Source organism: Cetorhinus maximus, chromosome 7, assembly GCF_964194155.1.
Source record: "Cetorhinus maximus chromosome 7, sCetMax3.hap1.1, whole genome shotgun sequence".
In the NCBI taxonomy this organism is placed as follows: Eukaryota; Metazoa; Chordata; class Chondrichthyes; order Lamniformes; family Cetorhinidae; genus Cetorhinus; species Cetorhinus maximus.
This window is the reverse complement of record NC_135885.1, coordinates 130,618,564-130,638,369: the sequence shown is the minus strand read 5'-3', so window position 1 is coordinate 130,638,369 and position 19,806 is coordinate 130,618,564. Positions and strand designations below refer to the sequence as shown.

Here is a 19,806-nt window from a genome sequence, read left to right as displayed (position 1 = left end):
TAATAATAGTGAACGCTGATCAGCTTACCATTACTTTCATGGCTTCAGTCTGCTCAATATTTAGTTGGAAAAAGATTCTGCTTATCCTGTACTTCATGTTGGATAAGCAGTACGAGAAATTAAATACAGTGGGATGGGTCAAGAAAGGGGGTGGTGAGGTAGAGCTGGGTGTTGTCAACATACAGGAGGGACTTGATGTGTTGTCAGGTGATGTTGCTGAGTGGTAGCTCATATAGATGAGAAATAGAAGCAAGCCAAGGATAAATTCTTGAGGAATTCCAGGTGTAGAAGTGTTGGATTTGGAAGAGAAATCATTGCAGATAATCCTTTGGCTACAATGGGATAGATGAATGGAATGAGGCGAGTGCAGTCCCAACCAGAGGATGATGGAGGAGAAGCATTGGAGGAGGATGATTAAGTGTCAAAGGCTGTGGATAGGTTGAAAAGGTCAGAGTAATCAATATCATGTGTGACTTTGATAGAAGCCATTTTGGTAAGGGTGCAAACCTGATTGGCGGGAGTTATGCGAAAGGCAGGCACAGATTTGGGAGGTGACAGCACATCGAAAGACTTGAGAGGAAAGGGAGTATTTCATTTTCCAACTGCAGTGGGAGACCAAGCAGTAGAAAGGGTCAACCAGAAAATAATGTTTCCAAAGGAGCCAATGTCGCACATACCAGAACCAACGCTACCTTTAGACCTTTCAGAATCAGAAGCTAAACTTTTTATCCCCCCCCTGTCCTTTTTAGGAGGTGGAGTAGGGGAAAAGGATTTGGCTCTCTCCACGGACTCCTACCTGGCTTGCAATGTTTCCAGAGAGAAATCAAGGGGATAAAAAGGAAACCCTCGCGCGAATAGCAGGACTTCTCACTCAGCACATTGTTACGTTGCTGGAAAAGAGATTACGTCATTCCGAGAGGCGGGGCGTGACCTGGGCAAAGAGCAAGGAAAATGGGCGTGTCCCGAGGGTCGTGGGCGGGGAAATGGGCGCGGTCCTGTGTTCAGGGACGGGGGGGGTAGTGGGCGTGACTCTGGGGTGGTTAGGGGCGGGGTAACGGGCGGGGGGCACCGTGCACAGGGGCCGCGGTCAGGGGCGATTCCAGCCAGCGACGCGGCTGGCGACGTCACAAAGGCCGGGCAGACCGACGTCGCGGCTGGATTCGCGCAGGCGCAGACCCGGGGAAGCATTCGCTCGCATCTGTCGGGACCGCGGCCGTTGTGTTCAGGCGGATCGTTAATTTTCGAATTGGGGGAGAGAGGGGGGGGGGAAAAAGGGCGGAGAGCGGGGGAAAAGAAAAGAATCAAAGAAGAGCAGCGGGAGTGTAAGGGACGTTAAAGAAGACGGTGGGGGGGTGGTGGGGGGGGTGGTGAGGTGGAATCGTAGCTTTGGGCGGTGAGAAGGCACCGAGTGCGGGTAACGGACGTGAGCCTGTGTGGCGGACACTGGGGGAGCGACAATGATGGAGCATCACCAGGCCTGCAGCCGCTACCAAGTGGTGAGTTTACCCGCTATGTACGTGCCGATACACAATGTTTTCGTCAACGTGAGGTAACGCACTCGAATTTACCCCAGGCTTGGAGCAGCCGATGTGCCATATTGCAAGCTTCGCCCTGGTTGCTGAGTAGCATTTGCAAAAATCCCCCTTGAGGATTGTATTTACCGTCCCTCCCTCTTTTTCCTGGAATGGTTTGCAGATTTTAATCTTTGATTTCTTTTTATTTTTCTGCGGGGTTGAGGGAAGGAACAGCCCCCCCCCCTCCCCCCCCAACTACAAATGCGAGAATTGTCTGTGTGTATGTGTGTGTACGTGTGTCTATATATACACATATGTATGTGTGTGTGTGTTTATCTGTACGTGTATGTGTGTATATATATATATATATATATATGTCTATTTATTTATTTATTTATTTTAGTGACGAAATGTTGCCCTGAATAGGTTTGTGTTTTTCACCCGACCGTGTTAATCCTTCTGCACCGAGCGGCAGTAGCTTGTCAGTGTGTGTGTGTGTGTGTGAGGAGGAGGAGGAGGAGGAGGAGGTGCTGCTGGTGTGTTTTTTTTTATATAAGTGCCTCTTGAAATCCACCTCCAGACACAGGCAGCTGGAGTTCGGTCAAAGAAAGATGGCAGGTGGTGCTAGGGACTGACACACTGCACTGACGGATCAGGTTTTGTTGTCCTGTCAGATTTCTGCTGCGAAGACAAGATTTCAAAAACTAAGCTGTCGTTAACTGGAAATCCTTTTGGGAGAGAAGCTGCTCAAAGAAGAATCCCTTTCTGAACAATTTGTTTCACTAGTGAATAATCGGGCCTAATTTCTTGAAAGTAATGCAAGAATAATTGATTGTGGAAGTCTACAAAAATTTTACATATGGCTTTTGAGCTTTGTGACACGACCCTAAAAGATTAATTTTAACCCTTGACTTGCACTAATACTGCTATGATTTAAGAATTGGTGCACTTAAAAACATCCTACTACGTGATGATCAATGAATTACAATAATGTGATAATGATGTTCAATTGGCATAACTCAATTCAAAATTGATGTACCAGACTTAGGTGAATTCAACATAATAGCATATCAGCAAAATTCAACTTTGAGGATTGTAATGCATGCATAACCCTTTTTATTGAATGAAGAAGGCAGCAGTAAATGTCATGTTTTATGTCTTAGATATTAATGTGAAGTCATGATTTCTTTGCTAGTTTAATTTCATCCTGGGTACAACCCTCCTTTCCTAACTTCATTGAGACCCCTCTACATTTATGCTGTTTAGCCATACTGATAGCTTTTGGAAACACTGTCAGATGCTTCTGGTCTGAGGTTTAGGGAAAAACAGTTTCTTTATAGAGTTACATTTAATGTGAAGAAATATTCCAAAGTGCTGTCCAATGTGTGTAAGGAAACAGGATGCTGCATTGGATAGGGAGAGATTGGGAGAAATAATGAAAAACTTGTTGAAAAGATAAAAGGCTCTGAAGATGTTTGAGGTGAAGAAGCAGGGAGTTTTGGAGGGGAAAAGCCAGAGAGTAGGACCAAGATGACTGAATATATTTGTCAGTGAAGAAGCACCAAGGAGTGGGAAGTCCAAAGAGCATTGTGCTTACGAGGTCTCACATGATTGGCAGAATGGGATAAAGCCCCAGTGATTTTACAAAAAAATGAGGCTTTTAATTTTAATGGCTGGGAACCAATATAGAGTAACAAGGATGGCAATGGTGAATGGGTAGGACTTAGTGCAGGCAGGATGAATGTGACAAAGTTCTGCACAAGATGGGTTTTATGCAGTGTAAGTAGGAGGCCAGTAAAGACACTATTAATTTGGAAATGATAAAGGTTGTTTAATAGTTTTGGTAATAGCTTTGCAGAGATTGTGGCCTTGCAGACGGACACAATATGAGGAATCAAACTCAGTTGACAGTTGAATAGGACACCAATCTTGCAGATGATTTGCTTGGCTTGAGAGAGTGGTTTGTTGAGGTGGCAAGCGAGTGCTGTTTTTGGTTTGCAGACATCTTCCTCCTTCCTGTCTGAATTGAGTGTGAAACTGGTCTCACGTTTCTATTTACAGACACCTTTTTCCTTCGAAGTTCTCATTACTTTAGAAAAAGCTAAAAACTAACATGTAAAACCTAGGCTCAAATTTTCCAGCATATTTTAAGGCTACTAATCACACTGAAAATCCAGATGTACTTAGCACTTTGTATCAAGAGTGATTGCTTGCTTATGCCAAACTCCAGCTGCTAATTAAGGCTGCAGTTTAAATAAGAGTTCTTATCTGATTGAACTTGTAACAGTTCAACCAAGAGCCATGGTTCTGTAAACTTTTGTTAGAAGACCTCCAGATCTTTGCCAATGCATTAACTCTATAGTGTCTGATTAGCCACAGCTTTTCCTGCAGTTGTGTCAAATGCTGGACACAACCATTGAACCTTTTGTTATCTAAACTAAGTTTGTCATGCCCAATATGTGAGCCTGGACAATGTGTCTAGAGGATGGGGATGTTGTTTGACTATTGGGTACATCACTGTTGAACCTTGGCCTGTTTCGACTCAGCTCATAGATATATACTTAAAATTAGTGGGGCAATTTTGACGACTGGGAAACAAGGCCAGTGCTTTTGCTTATTGGCTTAGGACTTCAGTCAGTTGTCGTGTCCTATTTTTTTCTTCCGTAGCTGACATTTGCTAAGTAGTCTTAACCTAAACATTAGAACTTGGCACTTGCAAGTAAGTATGATTTAGTGTTGTTATCTGGCGGGTTTGTTGACTCGCATTTTTTTGCTCCTATACCCACCGACCCAGATTTTGCAGTTGTAACAACGGTGAACTAATGATGGCAAAACTGTGTTCGCCGTCATTGCCTTGAGAAACTGACAGCAAATTCTGCTGTCTGCAAAATGCAGAAATTCAGAGATTGTTGCCCATGAATCCCTGCTTCTTCACAGAGCGTGTTATTGAACTCCCTGGAAATAGCAATCTTGACAAATCACTGGACTGGTAAACTTCCCCTTTTATGCTGTCTTCTCACTGTTCGAACAAAAAACACCAAAAAAAGCTATGCCTTTCTAGTGAGGTTTATCTGGGTTTTTAATGGTGGACTAAGTAATAATTTTGGCTACACAACCTTGCTGGCCCTGAAAGAACTAATTTTATATTTGTGTAATATCAAATTTTTCCATGATAATTCTATCGTTTATTTATATAATAATCATCGAATGGTATAGCATAAAAAGACCATTTTGGCTCACCATCTCCATTTTGGCTCTTTTCAAGAGCAACTCAGTTAGACCCACTCCCCTGGACTTTTCCCCAAGTCCTGCACTTTCTTTCCCTTCAGGTGCTAATCGAATTTCCTTTTGAAAGCCATGATTGAATCTGCCTCCACCATACACTCTGGCAGTTTATTATGAATTCTAACCACTTGCAATTTAAAAAAAAAAATCCTCTTGTTACCACTGGCTCTTTTGCCATTCACCTTAAATTGTTGTCCCTTGCTTCTCTACCCCTCATCCAATGGACAGTTTTTCCCTATCTACCCTGTCAAGACCCCTTATGATTTTTGATTGCCTCTATCAAATTTCCTCTCTTCTCCAAGGAAAACAGCTCCAGCTTTTCCAATCTATCCATGTGACTGAAGTCGCCTATCCTTGGAATCATTTTTGTAAATATTTCTGTACCCTTGCTAAAGCTTTCACGTTCTTTCTAAAGTGTGATGCTCAGAATTATAAAGACTACTCCGATTGAGGCTGAACCAGTTAATTTATAAAGGTTCTTTATAACTTGGTTGTTTTTGCACTCTGTGCCTCTATTTATAAAGACCAGGATCCCTAATGCCTTTTTAACCATTTTGCCAAACTACTCTGCCACCTTCAATGATTTGTGCACATATACCCCCAGGTATCTCTGTTCTTGCACACCCTTCAGAATTGTAACATTTCTTTGTTTGCCTCTCCTCGTTCTTTCTAACAAAATATGTTAGTTAATACTTCTGTGCGTTAAATTTCATCTGCCACTTGTCTTTAAGTCTTCTTGAAGTATATCACTATCACTCAATGCTTCCAACTTTGGTGTCATCTGCAAAATTTGATATTGTACCCTCGCACCTAAGCCTAGGTCATCAATGTAGATCAAGAAAAGTTCCTAATTCTGACCCCTGGGGAACCTCACTGTATACCTTTCTCCAGTCTGAAAAACAACTGTTCACCACTTCTCTGTTTCCTGTCACTCAGACAACTTAGTATCCATGTTGCCACTTTCCCTTTCATTCCATGTGATTCAGCCTTGCTGGCAGGCCTTTTGCGTGGCACTTTATCAAACACCATGTGAAAGGCCATGTACACCGCATCAACTGAAGTACTCTCTTTTACCTCATGAAAGAACTCAATCAGGCTGGTTAAAAATGATTTGCTTTTCTTTAGTAAATCTACCCTTCAAGCGATTGTCTATTTTGTCCCATATTATTGTTTGTTAAAGATTTTCCCACCACCAGAGTTAAACTGACTGGCTTGCAGCTGTTGGGTTTATCCTGACACTTTGTTTGAACATGGGTCTGTCATGCCCACTACAGGCCTGTCATATGATGAACTTTAAGTCCAATTTTTAAAAAGTATTGACTGAAACAAGCTGTTAAGATGGCTGCCACAAATCATGTGACTTGGCATTTGGACCACAAGTACCATGTTTCCAGAGAAAACCTAACTAAATATGGACATAAGTAAGGGCATCTCTCAGCTGTTTGTGGAATTCACGCATCTTATTGTTTGGGATGCGCCAGCACCTGAAGACTGTGGAGTTTCCAGACCTCCTGCCTCCATGTTTCATATTGGACAAAAGGGATGATTTAAACTTTAATGCCAACATAAACTTCCCATCATATCACAACTACCTCCCACGTTCTAACTAAAGTGGGTGGGCCTCAGAAGTGTTAACCCAGTGGTCGTGTGATTGAAACTAGTTTCAGGGACTGCATCCTAGTACCCCATGACGCAATAGATCTCTCAGAACTATGTAATCAGCCAGCCTGAGAACCAAACTCGGAAACTATCTGCAAGTCATCAAGCAGCTAAAGTTCTAGTTTCAAAGTTCACCTGAGAACCAACCTCCTAGATATTCGACTACTAGAAACCTTGCACCTTGCTGTGAACCCCTCAGTTTACAAGACCCTCACTTCAACTTTAAATCATCGAATCCATTCAAGAAACTGCAGGCCTGCCATGTAGGATATTGGAAATCATAAATCAGAGACTGAATTAACTGTAATTTGTAGGAGTGTGCTATATTTATCTATCTAATCTTTTTGTGTATGTTTGCGTGATACTGTCTTGTGCATTAATTCAGGGAAGTGTGAGAGAATAAGTAACCTTTAATTTAAAGCCATGAAAGCTTGCTGCTGAATTATTAATTGGATTTACTGGAAAAGTAAAAAAAGACGCACCTCTTTTATTCCAAACATACTGATTATGGGCAGTGAGAGAGCACACACATTCTGTCCATAACAGGCGTAATTCTTGCAATTCTTCAGTCCTCTGGCACGGCACCACCCTTGTATCTAAGGAGAATTGGAAGATTATTGGAGGTCCCTCTGCAATTTCCATACTTAGGTCTCTCAGTATCTTTGGATGTATTCCATCCCTTCTAGAGATTTATAAACTTTTTAAGCACTGTCAGGTTTTCTAATATCTCTTCTTTATCAATTTTTAGTTCACTGTCTCAGCTACTTTCTCTTTCACTATGACTTCGGCAGCATTTTCTTTGATAAAGACATAGTCTAAGTTACATGTTTATTACCCCAGCCTTGCCCAGTCTCCATGCCTAGATCCTCTTTGTGGTTCCTAATCTGCTCTACCTTCCTCTTACTACCCTTTTATTAATTATATGCCAATAGAAGACTTTAGATTCCCCTCAGTCTCTTATATTTTCTCTTTGCCTCTCTCATTCTCTTTTTCACTTCCCCTCTGACCTTTCTATATTCAGCTTGGTTCTCACTTGTATTATCAACCTGACTCTTGTCATATGCACCTTTTTTTTTCTGTTTCATCTTACTCTTCATCTCTTTTGTCATCCATGGAGCTCTGGCTTCGGTTGTCTTATCTTTTACCCCCTTGGGAATATTCCTTGGCTGTTATCGAACCATCTCCTTTTTAAGGGCAGTGCTACCATTTTGATTGCAATCTTCGATTCCAATTTACCTGGGCGAAATCTGTTATTAACCCTGCTGAAATTGGCCCTCCTTCAATTAGCATTTTAACTCTGGATTGCTTCTTGCCCTTCTGCATAGCTAGCCTAAAACTTATGATCTTGTGATTACTGTTCCCTAAATGTTTCCCCACTAACACTTAATTCACTGTGTCCCGCTTGACGGTGATAGCCTGTGTGGAGCAAATGGAGAATACACAGAAGGTTTTGATTAGACAAAAACTAAAGAAGCTACTACCTCCAAATTCTTAGATTCATATGATTTTTATATCCCAGTATTGCTCATACAGATATAAAGTCAGGGGATGTTTTATCTGCAGTACAACCAAATGCATCAATTAAAATACATTGGCCAGTAAAATCTCTGTTGGCAAATCTCCTCAGATTGTATTTTTTTTTTTATGAATATACTTAGTGTCTGCTATGGCTGACACTCACCTCTGAGTCAGGAGGTTATGGGTTCAAGTTCTAGTAATTACAAGCCGGTCAATTTAACATCAATCCTGGGTAAGGTTTTTATAAACAATCAGAAAAAATCAACAGGCGCTTGGAGAGGCTTGAGTTAATTAAGAAGAGTCAACACAGATTTATAAAAGACAGATTGTGCGTAATTAATCTAATTGAATTTATTTGCAGTAACAGAAGGTTGATGAAGGAAATGTGATGGATATTGCCTATATGGATCTGAAAAACATCTTTGACAGAGTAGCACATAAAAGGCTGGTTTAAAAAAAAGAGTCGGTGTCAGTTTGGATAAAAAATTGGCTTAAGGACACAAAACAGCGAGTTGTGGTAAATGGCTGTTTTTCGGACTGGAGGATGGTAGACACCCCAAGGTTCAACGCTAGGACCATTGCTTTTTTGATATGACTTGGGCATTGAAATACAGAAAATTTCAAAATATTCTGGTGATGCCAAACTTGGAAGTGTGGCTGGCAGTGGGAAAGATACCAATCGAACTGCAACAGGACATAGGCGAGCAGAATGGGTTGGCAAGTGACAGATGGAAATTAAGGCAAGGAAGCATGAGATGGTGTATTTTGACTGAAAGAGTAGGGAGAGGCAATGTAGATTCTATGACATAGGTCCTTGCATATGCTTTAGAACTGGGATTTCCTGTGTATAGATCTTTGAAGGTGGCAGGACATATTAAGAGAGCAGTGAAGAAAGCATTTTGGATCATGGACTTCATAAATGGAGATAATGAGTACAAAAACAACAGGAAAGTTGTACTGAGGCTGTATGAAGCTCTGATTGGGCTGTGGCTGGAGTATTGCCTCCAGTTCTGGTCACCACGCATTAGGAAGGATATATGAGCCCTTGACAAGGTGCAGAGGACATTTACCAGAATTGTTCCAGGGATGAGGAATTTTAGCAGCAATTTAATTGGAATTTTAGTTTGGAGAAGCTGGAGTTATTGTCATTGGAGCAAAGGAGATTGAGGAGAGATTTGATGGAGATGTACAAGGTTATGAGAGGCTTTGATAAGGTAGACAATGAACAAGTTGTTTCCATTAGCTGACACTGCAAAGACTAAGGTAAACAAATTTAAGGTTCTAGGCAAGAAAAGCATGGGAGGCGGTGTGAGAAAGAACTTCCTTACACAGTGACCTGCAATGACTTGGAACTCACTGCCTGTGAGGGTGGTAGAGACGATGACTGATTTCCAAAGGAAATTGAATGGGCACTTGAGGGAAATAATCTTGGAGGACTAGGGAGCTAGAGCAGGGGTATGGGATTTCTCTACCAAGAGCCAGCATGGATTTGATGGGTCAAATAGCCGCCTCCTGTGCCATAATGACTGACTGCAGAGACTTGAACACAAAAATCTAGGCTGACACTCCAGCGCTGCACCATCAGAGGTGCTGCTTTTGAGATGAAATGTTAAACTCTGCCTCCTTGGGTGGATATAAAAGATGCCATGGCACTATTCTGAGGAAGACCAAGTGAGTTATCCTTGGTGCCCTGGCCAAGATTTATCCCTCAATCAACCTTCCAAAAATGGATTATCTGGTGGTTATCACATTTTTGGTTGTGGCAGCTTGCTGTGTGAAACAGCCTTCCACTTTTCCCGCATAAGAACATTTGCTGGGCTTTGAAGGCACTTCATTGGTTGTACAGTATTTTGAGACACTGAGGTCACGAAAGGTGCTCTATTAATTCCAATCTATATGTTTATTTTAGAATACTCTTAGAAAGTAGGATTTGAAAAGCGTATCTTCTGTGATCCGCACCAAGCCAGGAGTTTATTTTCCTCTTTCAAACAATATTTAGAGCCTATAGCAAGATGTGGACATGTCTCTGGGATTCCCCACTTGATATGTTCATAGACCTTAGTGAAGTGGCTCATTGGAGGTCGTATACTTGCTTTGAGAAGTTTGTCGTTTTTCCTCTGACGTGTAATCATGGGATTCCCTGCGCATCCCTTGAAAGCTGGCTAAGAAATAGGTGTAGCCTTGAGAAAATTCGCTTGGTAGCTCTTTCCCAAGCAGTGCTGCATGGAGTATGATAAGCTAGAAGGAGGATAACATTAAAAATGTGCAAAAGTAAAGTTCTGAGACTTTAAAATCTTTTCTTTGAAAGCTTGCAGCATTGTGTGCACTGCCGAAGCAGCAATGATCAGACTGTTTGTTAGCTCTTTAAAAAACCATATATCACAATTGAGTTTTTCAAATGCTAGAATGATGATCATATAGCCTAAATTTCAAGATTTGACAGGAAGAAATTTGTAGTGATGTGCCTGATGGTAAATGTCCATCTGTATAATAGTCTGCAAGCACTTCCTGTTTAGAAAAACCTTACTTTCTATTGTGAAGCTTTTCTAACCTGATTTCCTATTTCCATGTTTATAATGTTAATTGCACTTGTAAATTTGTCATCCTTTAATTACGGCCTCCTATTAGGGGTGTTGTGTTGACACACTTTTCCATTTCCTAGCTGGTCAATCTGTACTCTGGAAAATCTCTGATGTTCCAAGAAGCCCTATTTCTCTGCATCCTAAATTGATGTATATTTTACTACTTAAGTAAATAATATCAAATCAAAGTTCATAAAGAAACAGAGGAAGAATACATTTGACTGAATTATGCTTTTGTGTTTTCCTCCGGCTGTCCTTCAGTCTGTAATCCTGTTTCATCTGAAGGTGCTGTTCAGGAATTGATCTAGCATTTTCTTCTCAATATATTGAGTTTTTTATTGGGAAATTTGTGGATTTTTACCTACTACCCCACTTTCTGGAAAAAATGTAGCTCTTTGTTCAGTGAAATCAGTCAATCTATTGTGTATTAACTTATAATAAGTCTGGTATACCTGGTATATATCTGGTTTTGAGTTACACATGGAAAATGTGACTATCTGAATATGTGAGTATCTGAAGACACCGCTTTACAACAAAATCCCATTGTTTTAATGGGAATTTGATGCAGAGCAAAACTTTGGATCAGAGTGATCATGTCCAACCGTCCTCACTTTAATTAAAAATAAACAAATTACTAAATATCAAACTCTCTTTATGCTGGTGAATCCAAATATATCAAATCCATACTTTCAAATTATTATATGTGGGTTAAAATATCATAACAGTCTCCACTTTTGGACAAGTGCATGTTATACCACACATTTTATAATGCATAACTTTTTCAAGGGTAATAACCTTAGAATGAAAATGGTTCAAAAACATAAATGTATTAAACTTGCATTTTGAAAGTTATGCATGGCTGATGGTAAATGCTGAGCTGCCCAAATCCCAGGTGGAAACTTGAAATTGCTGCCAAAACAGTTTTTGCAATTTGTGTAGTATGAGGAGAGGTTCTGAAATTGGCAAATGATGTCCCCGACTATTGTGATGATTTTATAGTAGAGTAAACATTTATTAAAAATAAATAGAGAAAAAAAAACACAATTACACTTAAAACACAAGAATGGCTTCTCACACAAATATTGCTTCAAAAGAGTTTTGCAAGACCTTAACTGCCCTCCGAGCTAACCGTCCCCTTTTCTGTTCAGCAACTATCCTTATAGATTTCAAAATCTGTAGAATTCCAGTAATTTTTGCCACACAGTGCCTTTATCCTTGGTGCCCTCTGAGGCTGACGGCAACTGGGTCTTCAGGCCTGGCCTTGTTTACACTGTCTCCTGGGATTTCTAAACGGCTACCTTGCTGTCTTCTGGGAGATCTAAACAGCTACCCCCTCACATGGGCTTCAGTATTTCCACAGATGTGCTCCTTCCCTTTGATCTCTCTATTGTCTCAACCATTCTCTTTAGAAATACTTTCTTCCCAGACTTGATTAGACTCTACTTTACTTGTTAGGTGTTTTTCAAAAAAATACACTTACCCTATCTTTACCTTATTTACTTACACCTTTTTGCAACCTGCATATATCCCCCTTTGAGCTATAACAACTCAATTCAGTTCTGTTGAAGAGTCATACGGACTCGAAATGTTAACTGTTTTCCTCTCCGCAGATGCTGTCTGACCTGCTGAGTTTTTCCAGGTATTTTTATATTTGTATTTTTATTTTTGTTTTGGATTTCCGGCATCTGCAGTTTTTTGCTTTTATCAATTCAAAACTACTTTATGTAAAACTCTGAAGTTCTTCTTGGTTCATTAACATATCAGAACCACTTCTTACTGTTGGCTTTAGACTCTTGCAGTCACTCTGGCTCATACTCCAATTACCATATTTACACCCCTAGTCTTCCAGTACATAAAAAATATGACAGGGTTATTAACACAAGAAAAAATATTACAGTTTCTTGTTTTCTTGACAGCATGATAAAGCAACGTCAAATGATTTGGATTCAAAGGTCTTTTTGTAATCTGTGTATCTTCCAGAAGAACTGTGATAAGGCTCCATGCAAAAGAATATTAACAAAAATGAGAGCACGTGCAATTGTTAGCAACCTTTGACGAGGAGTTGGGAGGATATGCACTCAGATTGGCCAACTGTGTCAGGTGGTGTTCCCCAGAAATCTCGAGGGCCTTAACTTTTCACCAAAGTTAATCATGACCTTCGTTGAGGAACAGGAAGTTGGATATCCATGTTTGAAGATGTCACTAAGTTAAGCATGACAGTAAATAATACAGATGGGAATGAAAAGTTGCAAAGGGACATGCACAAATTGAGTGGAGAAAATGATGACAGATGGAGTTCATTGGGGGCAAATGTGAGGTAATGCACCTCGGATCTAAAAAGTAAATTGAGATTTTCTAAATTTTGAGAAGCTAGGTGCTGCAGAGGAACATTCAGAAATTCAAAAACACAAGCCATTTAAAGCACGAAAAGCAATCAAAAATGCTAATGCAGTGTTGGCCGTTATTTCATTAGGTCTGGAATCCACTGGGGTGGCAGCTCTGCTGCAGCTGTATGGAGCCTTGGTCAGATTCCATCGAGAGTATTCTCTTCTGAAGTGCAATGCACAAAACTGGAAGGATATATTGACCTTGAAGAGGATGCAGCGCAGGTTCACCAGAATGATACTGGGGCTTGGAAGGTTAAATTCTGAGGTTAAGTTGCATAAACTTGGCTTATGTTCTGTTGAGTGTAGAGGATTGAGTGATGAACTGATGGGAAACATAGAAACTAGGAGCAGGAATAGGCCATGTGGCCCTTCGGGCCTGCTCCGCCATTCATTATGATCATGGCTGATCATCCAACTCAATAGCCTGCTCCCGCTTTCTCCCCATATTGTTTGATCCCTTTCGCCCCAAGAGCTATATCTAACTCCTTCTTGAAAGCATACAATGTTTTGGTCTCAATTACTTTCTTTGGTAACAAATTCCACAGGCTCACCACTCTCTGGGTGAAGAAATTTCTCCTCATCTCAGTCCTACATGGTCTACGCCATATCCTCAGACTGTGACCCTTGGTTCTGGATTCCCCCACCATCGGGAACATCCTTCCTGCATCTACCTTGTCTAGTCCTGTTAGAATTTTATAGGTTTCTATGAGATCCCCCCTAATTCTTCTGAACTCCAGCGAATATAATCCTAATCCGCTCAATCTCTCCTCATATGTCAACCCCGCCATCCCAGGAATCAGTCGGGTAAACCTTTGCTGCACTCCCTCTATAGCAAGTACATCCTTCCTCAGATAAGGAGACCAAAACTGCACACATTATTTTAGGTGTCGTCTCGCCAAGGCCCTGTACAATTGCAGCAAGACATCCCTGTCCCTGTACTCGAATCCTCTCGCTGTGAAGGCCAACATACGACTTGCCTTCTTTACCACCTGCATGCTTACCTTCAGCGACTGATGTACAAGGACACCCAGGTCTCGTTGCACATTCCCCTTTCTCAATTTATAGCCATTCAGATAATAATCTGCCTTCCTGTTTTTGCTACCAAAATGAATAACCTCACGTTTATCCACATTATACTGCATCTGCCATGCATTTGCCCACTCACTCAGCTTGTCCAAATCACACTGAAGCATCTCTGCATCCTCCTCACAGCTCATCCTCCCACTCAGCTTTGTGTCATCTGAAAATTTGGAGATATTACATTTAATTCCCTCATCTAAATCATTAATATATATTGTGAATAACTGGGGTCCCAGCACCGATCCCTGCGGTACTCCACTAGTCACTGCCTGCCATTCGGAAAAAGACCCGTTTATTCCTACTCTGTTTCCTGTCTGCCAACCAGTTTTCTATCCATCTCAGTACACTACCCCCAATCCCATGCGCTTTAATTTTACACGCCAATCTCTTATGTGGGACTTTGTCGAAAGCCTTCTGAAAGTCCAAATAAACCGCATCCACTGGCTCCCCCTGATCAACTTTTATAGCTACATCCTTGAAAAATGCCAGTAGATTTGTCAAGCATGATTTCCCTTTCATAAATCCATGCTGACTCTGTCCGATTCTGCCACTGTTTTCCACGTGCTCAGCTATTAAATCTTGTATAATGGACTCTAGAATTTTCCCCACTACTGACATCAGGCTGACTAGACTATAATTCCCTGTTTTCTCTCTGCCTCCCTTTTTTAAATAGTGGGGTTACATTAGCTACCCTCCAATCTGTAGGAACTGTTCCAGAGTCTATAGAATCTCGGAAGATGACCACCAATGAATCCACTATTTCTAGGGCCACTTCCTTAAGTACTCTGGGAGGGAGATTATCAGGCCCCAGGGATTTATCGTCCTTCAATCCCATCAATTTCCCCAACATCATTTCCCTACTAATACTGATTTCTTTCAGTTCCTCCCTCTCACTAAACCCTGTGTTCCCCAATATTTCTGGTATGTTATTAGTGTCCTCCTTTGTGAAGACAGAACCAAAGTATTTATTTAGTTGGTCAGCCATTTCTTTGTTCCCCATTATAAATTCCCCTGTTTCTGACTGCAAGGGACCTACATTTGTCTTCACCAATCTTTTTCTCTTCACCTACCTATAGAAACTTTTACAGTCAGTTTTTATGTTCCCTGCAAGCTTACTCTCGTACTCTATTTTCCCCTTCTTAATCAATCCCTTGGTCCTCCTTTGCTGAATTCTAAAGTGCTCCCAATCCTCGGGTCTGTTGTTTTTTCTGGCCAATTTGTATGCCTCTTCCTTGCATTTAATACTATCTCTAATTTCCCTTGTAAGCCATGGTTTGGCCACCTTTCCTGTTTTACTTTTGCCCCAGACAGGCATAAACAATTGTTGCAGTTCACCCATGCGCTCTTTGAATGTTTGCCATTGCCTATCCACCGTCATCCCTTTAAGTAACGTTTCCCAATCCATCATAGCCAACTCGTGCCTCATGCCATCGTAGTTTCCTTTATTAAGATTCAGGACCCAAATCTCAGAATCAACTACGTCACTCTTCATCTTGATGAAGTATTCTATCATATTATGGTCGCTCATCCCCAAGGGGCCTCGCACAACTAGATTGCCAATTATCCCTTTCTCATTACACAATACCTAGTCAAGGATGGCCTGTTCTCTCATTGGTTCCTCAATGTATTGGTCCAGAAAAACATCCCGTATGCACTCCAGGAATTGCTCCTCTACTTGTTACTAATTTGATTTGCCCAATCTATATGCATATTAAAGTCACCCAGAGGTGTCAGCTGTGGCTCAGTTCATAGCACCCTCGCCTTTGAATCAGAGGGTTGTGGGTTCATATCCCACTCCCGGAAACCAAGAACTGTGATTGTACTCAAAAGAGTTGCAATCTGTGACTGTTGATAACTCGAAAGAATTTTTTAAAGTCACCCATAATTACAGATGTTCCTTTATTGCATGAGTCTCTAATTTCCTGTTTAATGCCATTCCCAACATCACCACTACAGTTCGGGGGTCTATATACAACCCCCATTAACGTTTTTTGCCCCTTAGTGTTTCTCAGCTCTACCCGTACAGATTCCACATCGTCAGAGCTAATATCTTTCCTCACTATTGCGTTAATTTCCTCTTTAACCAGCAATGCAATTCCACCGCCTTTTCCTTTTTGTCTGTCCTTCCTAAATACTGAATACCCCTAGGGTAGATGCAGAGAAACTATTACCTCTAATGGAAAAGTCAAGAATGAGATTGCAACTGGGCCATTTGGGAGTGAAATCAGCAAGCACTTTTTCATGCTAAGAGCAGTGGAAATCTGGAATTATCTCCCAAAACGGTGATAGATGCTAGGGCATTTTTCAAAGTTTTTAAAATTGAGATATTTATCAGACACGGCTGTCAAGTACAAGAGAGCAGAGGTGGGTTAATGGAGTTGAGGTACAAATCATGATCTAATTAATTGGCAGTGCAGACTCGATGGGCTGAATGGCTTACTCTTGTTTCCAATGATCCTCTTGTTCCTTTTCTCCTATGTTGTTTATGCATCAGGTGTTGAATTAGTTTTGAATTAGCTTGTATGTTTTGTTTTTCCCAAAGGAAGGCAAATTAGAAGAAACCTAAATGCTGTGACTAAATGAGTATCGAAGAGAAACCGTTCCCAAGTAAATTATTTGAAATACAAATGATGTAGCAATTCTTAATTTAATTAACACAACAAAAATGTGTAAGCCCTTTGGCATATTTCCATAAGAGTTGATTTAAAAATAGTTCAACCGTTACACTTGAGATTAAGGTTCAATGAAGTGTGAATTGCACTTGTACTCTGTTTAAATGTCATCACTCAGTTTGCTGTTCTGATTAGTCATCTTACTTGGCATCTCATCATGCTTACGCTTGCAGTGATGCAGCTTCCCCCTCTGAAGTGGCAGTCGTTTTGCAAGAATACCACAAGTGGAAGAAATGTTGGTTTTTCAAGTTTCGGTTCTTGGGTATTTAGAAGCTGCATTTTATATTTATGTTTTACGTTGAAGGTTTTGGACAGAAAGACTAGATAAACTTTTTTCCATCAATTCTGGAGTTTTGAATATCTTATCACCTTTTTGGTTGGACAGCTGGAGATAAAACAAAAACTTGGTACCACTCAAATTTGCTTGTCTAAATACAGCTTTCTTCTGAAATGAATTAAATCTTTATTCAAGATATTTTCTGGGTTGGCAGTTTCTCCACCCTCTGCAACTATATCCATGGCCATCCATTACCACCAGCCTCATCCCCTTTTGTATACGGATAGTTGAATATAATTTTTTTGTTCATCTTATTAATAGTTGCTACATTCTTTGTACTTGGATTAATTTACTTGGGTGTTTCTTTTTGAATTTTGATTTATCACCTGTAGCTGGGAGAGTGAAACGGTCCAATGTATTGATGATAAGTCATACATTGTACAGTTGGGGAATAGCAAACAATGTAAAGGGTGAAAATATGTAGGAACAATTTACTGTAGTACATTTAACCTAATCGCTCAACTTCTTTCCAATGGTTATTGTGGGAGGAACTGGCAGAGGCCCAATTAAAATGGGAGGGATTGGCTCAGCCACAAAGGCAGAGCCTTCTACTCTGGCATCATGGAAACATTATCACAATTTGCAACTTAATTCTGCAAAACAAACCCATCTTGAATTTATCTTCAGCCTTTGAGGAAGTGGCTTTTGAAGCTGTCGCTCAGCTAGTCCAGAATATTCTAGAATGAGCCCTCCTGTATTAAAGGCCCATTTTAGTGAACCCTCACTAGCGTATAGATACTATAATACCACTTTTCACACATAATTAATGTATTATGTAGCGTGCGATCAGTGCTATCACGCAAATGAAGACAGGTGAATCCATTTTTCAAAGCCATAATTTGAACCTTAACCAGGAGAGGGACCAAGGACAACTGGGCCTGGATCCAAGACATGGAGCAGAAAAGGTGCAGCATCAAACTGTTCACAATTTTTGCTAGATTGAGTACATTCGTTGGACTATCTTGGTTCTCAGTTTTTGCTCGTTCTAAAAATGTACTTTGAAGAAATGTATTAGTATTGCCAACATTTTTGCTAGATTAGGGACATCATCAATTATAGTCACGTACATGAATTTAGGTAAAGAAATGTTCCCAGGGAAATGTGCAAATGTGAATAGGAACTGCATTAAACTGTGTACAGTATTGCTATCTTTGATAAGATCTGTTATATCCGTGCACATTAAATAGGTTGTTTCCATTACGTGGTGTTTTGCTGGACTTCCCCTCTTTCAGTGTGGTGATCAGTTGTATTTGTTTTAAAAAAGTTTAAAAAATGTTCTTGGGCCTTCAGTATAGCTGACCTTAGTGCTTATGCCACTTGCATTATTCACCTGGGATTTTTAGCTCATAGCTAGTGGGATCGCTTCGTAGACCGCAAGAAAACCGAAAAGGAAACTTAAGACAGATTCCCATTTAACTCATTGGATTCTGATGATAACGATATGACTCTTGCACACGATAATTCTGAGCTCATCAGTATTGAGATTAATCAAACCATTGAAGCAAAATTCTCATAACATTAAGTAGCCTTGTAAGCATTTTTCTTGCCTCTACTACATGATAATTGGCTTCTGTTTGATTATGCCAAAACTTAGTTCCATATCAGAAGAAATTGATAAGGAGCCTTGATCTCATCAAAACTCAGTCAGTAGGCTGAATTCCTCACTAACCGCATTTTGCAATTTACTTCTGTTATTGCATATATCTTTGTATTTAATTACAGTTCTTCCATGTGTATTTTATCGTCTTTGATTCTGTATCCTTCAGCATTGCTCTGATCCTCCCACCCTATATAAACTTTATTTGATAATGTTGTGCATTGATATTCTCTTCTACAGGCTTAAGTCTGGCATTGTGTACAATCTCTATCTGGTGATTAATTCACACAAGTATATTAATACAGTTGGATCACAGAAGGATCAGTCTTTGAAAAAAAAAATCACTGGTCAACAACTTGGGATTGTTGATAGCAGTAGCGTCAATTAATTATGACATTTGTCATTTGACTCTTACCTTATCCTTCTAACAAGTACTCGCTTATTGTTATCCATAATGTGGATAACTTGAATTAGGTGTTCCTTTTTCTTAGCCTTGAATTGTTCCAATTTAAATGTCAATATGCAGGGAATTAACCCTGAGCTTTGGAATTTCCAATTTTGTTCTCTATTTTAGCTACAATTCCTTTCATAGACCGTGCATATGAACCTTTGTCACTTCATTAATTCTTGTGTGCTTAGTTTCTCCTTGAAGCATATGTCCAAGCTGAGAGTAAAAAGTTAACATTAATAAATTTTAAATTAGCAGTGATGCAGTATGTGTTCTGACTTTCCTGGACCACGTTAATGACTTCATATCATGGTATTGTTATTGTGACTGAACATGTCAGGGACTTGCTGTGCGAGCTTTGATCATACATTCCATATATTGATTACTTCACATGCAACATGCCACATTTGCGTATCTTTTCAAGGGCAACTAGGGATGGGCAATAAATGCTTCCCCAGGCAGCAAAGCCCACATCCCGTGAATGAATAAAAAAGAAGCGGCATCCAAAGATCATACAGCGCAAGCCATCCCTATACTTCTAGGCTGTTAATTAAAAGATCAGACTCCATAGGTATTAAATTAGAATCCTCCCTCAACACTTCCCCACCAACTCCCCCGGAAAATTTAAACTTCTGGTGGACAGATTTATGCTGCCTGGGCTCCTTGGAGAATGTCTCCGACACTGACTTTGGTGTCGAAGACTTTGGCTTGATGCCCTACGCTTAAC

At 40.4% G+C, this 19,806-nt stretch overlaps 1 protein-coding gene across 3 annotated transcripts in view; it reads left to right on the top strand.

Moving 5' to 3' along the window:
• The first annotated feature begins 1,284 nt into the window (after positions 1-1,284).
• Positions 1,285-19,806, top strand: part of ndfip2 (Nedd4 family interacting protein 2) — a 124,651-nt gene continuing 106,129 nt past the window's right edge. Inside the window, exon 1 of one of the 3 annotated variants that reach the window (XM_078545939.1) lies at positions 1,285-1,496. In XM_078545939.1, the coding sequence (XP_078402065.1) occupies positions 1,458-1,496 (39 nt within the window). In that variant the 5' untranslated portion in view covers positions 1,285-1,457. The remainder of the gene's footprint in view (positions 1,497-19,806) is intronic. The other 2 variants (XM_078545938.1, XM_078545940.1) reach the window with 2 other exon arrangements.